Below are 3,213 nucleotides of genomic sequence, written 5' to 3'. Positions count from 1 at the left end.
GGTGGCTCAACACATGGAGCGACTCGCAAGTGGAACTTCATGGATTCTCTGATGCTTCTCAATTGGCAATGGCTGCAGTCATATACATATCCGTTCACGACTCAAACGGCGCCACGTTCTCACTTGTGTGCTCCAAAACTAAGGTAGCACCTCTCAAGCGGCTCTCAATCCCGCGACTTGAACTCACGGCTGCTCTTCTGCTCTCTCGGCTCATGCAATACGTCACAGCCACTTTGAACATGGACGTTACGGCAACGCATATGTGGACGGACTCTCTAGTGACACTCTCGTGGATCAGATCTCATGCATCACGCTGGAAGGATTTCGTCAGGAACAGGGTGGCTCAAATTCAAGAACTCACTCCAGCTGCTCACTGGAGATACATACCTGGAACTTCGAATCCGGCTGACTGCGCATCACGAGGCCTCACGACTGCTCAGCTTCAAAACCACGCACTTTGGTGGACGGGACCACCATGGATACTCAAACCAGACTCATGGCCGTCGCAACCTGCACTCTCTGACGAGATGAGTGCAACAGAAGCTCGCCCAGGCGTTTCGCTATTGACGGTTACGCCAAGGACTGAATATCAATGGGAACTCATCTACAGGTACTCAAGCCTCACTAAACTATTGAGGATTACAGCTCTCTGTTTCAGATTCGTCTCACGATTGAGGAAAGTCCATGACTCATTGCCTGTCAGACACATCTCTCCAGAGACCTTGGAGAAAGCGAGGCTCTTCTGGATTCAGGCAACTCAAGCAACGTACTTCTCGCACGAGCTCAAGGCATTGCAGGCAGACTCACCGTTAGCAAAGGCGCACGCATTCAACAGATTGACTGCGTACATCGACGCTCAAGGAGTCATTCGCGTCGGCGGACGACTCGCTCACGCAGCTCTCTCATTCGACGCGATACATCCTGTTATATTGCCTCGTCACTCTCAGCTCTCGTCATTGATCGTCATCGCTCACGCTCATCAACGGACTCTACATGGAGGCACGCAGCTTACGCTGTCATACATCCGACAACAATACTGGATTCTCGGCGGGAGGGCTCCTGTCAAGTCTCACATCCTGCGGTGTGTCACGTGTGCTCGGCAGAGGGGGATCCGTGCTCATCAATTGATGGGCCAACTACCTCTCTCTCGGGTTACGCAGGCACGACCGTTCACTCATACAGGGGTGGACTACGCAGGGCCGCTCACCGTCAAAACGTGGAAAGGAAGAGGTGCCAGAACAACGAAAGGCTGGATTTGCGTTTTTGTCTGCTTCTCAACCTCAGCAGTACACCTCGAGGCGGTCAATGACTACTCAACGGAAGGATTCATTGCCGCCTATCGACGTTTCTCATCCAGACGCGGCATTGCTCACACCCTACACTCCGACTGCGGCACCAATTTCATCGGCGCGGATGCAGCTCTCAAAAGGCTGTTTATCCAGAGCACTCAAGAACATCATCGAGTCTCTCACCTGCTCTCGCAAGACAATACTCGATGGGAATTCAATCCCCCAGCGACACCTCACATGGGAGGAAAATGGGAGGCCGTCGTAAAATCTATCAAGTACCACCTACGGCGGACCATTGGAGAAAGCGTGCTCACCTTTGAGGAACTCACCACATTGCTCACTCAAATTGAGGCAATTCTCAATTCGCGCCCGCTCGAACCATTGAGTGACGACGCGGACGACATCTCAGCACTCACGCCAGGCCACTTCCTCGTAGGAAGTCCGCTCACCGCTATACCAGAGCCCTCACTCACCGACCTGGCAATCTCAAGACTCTCTCGATGGCAGCTCATCCAGCAGAAGGCTCAACATTTCTGGACACACTGGGCAGCACATTACCTACATCGACAACAAGCCATCTCAAAGTGGCACCACAGGAACAACGAAATCAAGGTCGGGTCATTGGTGCTCATCACCGACGAGCGGCTACCGCTATGCAAATGGCCGCTAGCCCGGATCACGGCTCTACATCCTGGGAAGGATGGTCTCGTCCGGGTGGTGACTCTGAAGACAGCCACTACCACTCTCATCCGACCAGTAGTCAAGCTCGCCGTTCTGCCAATCTCATCATAAGATCAAGGATCATCAACTACGTTGCTGATGGCGGGGAGAATGTTCCGGATTCAATTATGAATCGCGGTCTGTTCGTCACCGGCGTGATGGCAGCATCAGCCGGGTCAGATCTTGCAGCGCCACCGGAGCGCTGCGCGCGCATGCCCGATCGCGACGCGCGGCGACGGCGCTTCGTCACGCTCGTTACCGGCGCTTTTTGGCTCATGGCTACGGTACGAAGTACACGCGTCGTGTAGTGAAAAGGATTCTCAAGTGCTATAGTGGACTTTCCTCATCGCGACTAGACTTAGTGTGGACACGTAGTGAACTCAGCAGTGCGACTCAACCAGGACACAGCATCACCGGCGGCTCAAGCTCACCACGCATCGCACGCCGGCGTCGCGTGGACACGGCTCACGGGCATCCACAATCACGAGGCTGGGTATCGATTAATATAATCGACCCGTGCAAGTGACAAAGAGACTGATCATCCCTATTAAACCCTAGACTGCTCAAACTGTAAGCCTTTACATTTATTAAACGGACCACGGTATTTTACACAATCGATTCGAGTTACGATCACGTGATTTCTAACCTCTCACGCGTACATCCGTTCCTCGAGCCTCTCACCGCTAAGTCCTCTCAGCCCTGCTTCCAACCGCAGCGGTCCAGCGAGCTCTCCCAAGGAGAGTCGCGAACAGGTAATTATATAGAATAACGGACCACCCTCCAATCTCGATGACCTTGACATATGTTGTCAAGGTCATGACCCTGAGTGACCTTCAGAAGGTTTTAGCCGTCGCTCGTGGTTCGTTAAAAAGTTATTAACAAAAAATGTTTAACGAATAGAATATGGTTTCTAATATTTATCTCACCAAATATTAAAAATTTTGAAAAATGTTTTAAACAAAAGTTGTAGATCTCTTTGAAATATGCATTTTACGTCCTATTTATTTTTACTGTACGAGTGATAGTTTTCGAGAAAAATGATGAACTTAAACACGTAAGTCGCAAGTGCGTTTAGCACGGCGCGCTGCGCGCGCCCCACCCCCTCCTGCCCCCTCCCCCTCCTCTCCTGCTCCATCCCCCCTCCCTGCCCCCACCCCAGTTGTAGATCTCTTTGAAATATGCATTTTACGTCCTCTCCATTTTT

The 3,213-nt window shown here is 51.9% G+C and overlaps 1 protein-coding gene across 1 annotated transcript; it reads left to right on the top strand.

Moving 5' to 3' along the window:
* The first annotated feature begins 68 nt into the window (after window positions 1–68).
* On the top strand, window positions 69–2,081 carry LOC105566634. Its single transcript, XM_012020800.1, has one exon. The coding sequence runs from the start codon at window positions 69–71 to the stop codon at window positions 2,079–2,081; it is 2,013 nt and encodes a 670-aa protein (XP_011876190.1).
* The last annotated feature ends 1,132 nt before the right edge of the window (window positions 2,082–3,213 follow it).

The sequence above is a fragment of the Vollenhovia emeryi genome, unplaced genomic scaffold, assembly GCF_000949405.1.
Source record: "Vollenhovia emeryi isolate VEMERY1.0 unplaced genomic scaffold, V.emery_V1.0 DF943161.1, whole genome shotgun sequence".
Taxonomy (NCBI): domain Eukaryota; kingdom Metazoa; phylum Arthropoda; class Insecta; order Hymenoptera; family Formicidae; genus Vollenhovia; species Vollenhovia emeryi.
This window is presented reverse-complemented; position numbering and strand designations above follow the sequence as displayed.

Bases quoted from the DNA above. Each gene is read 5' to 3' on its own strand.
- LOC105566634 (XM_012020800.1), top strand. From the start codon at position 69: ATGGCTGCAGTCATATACATATCCGTTCACGACTCAAACGGCGCCACG.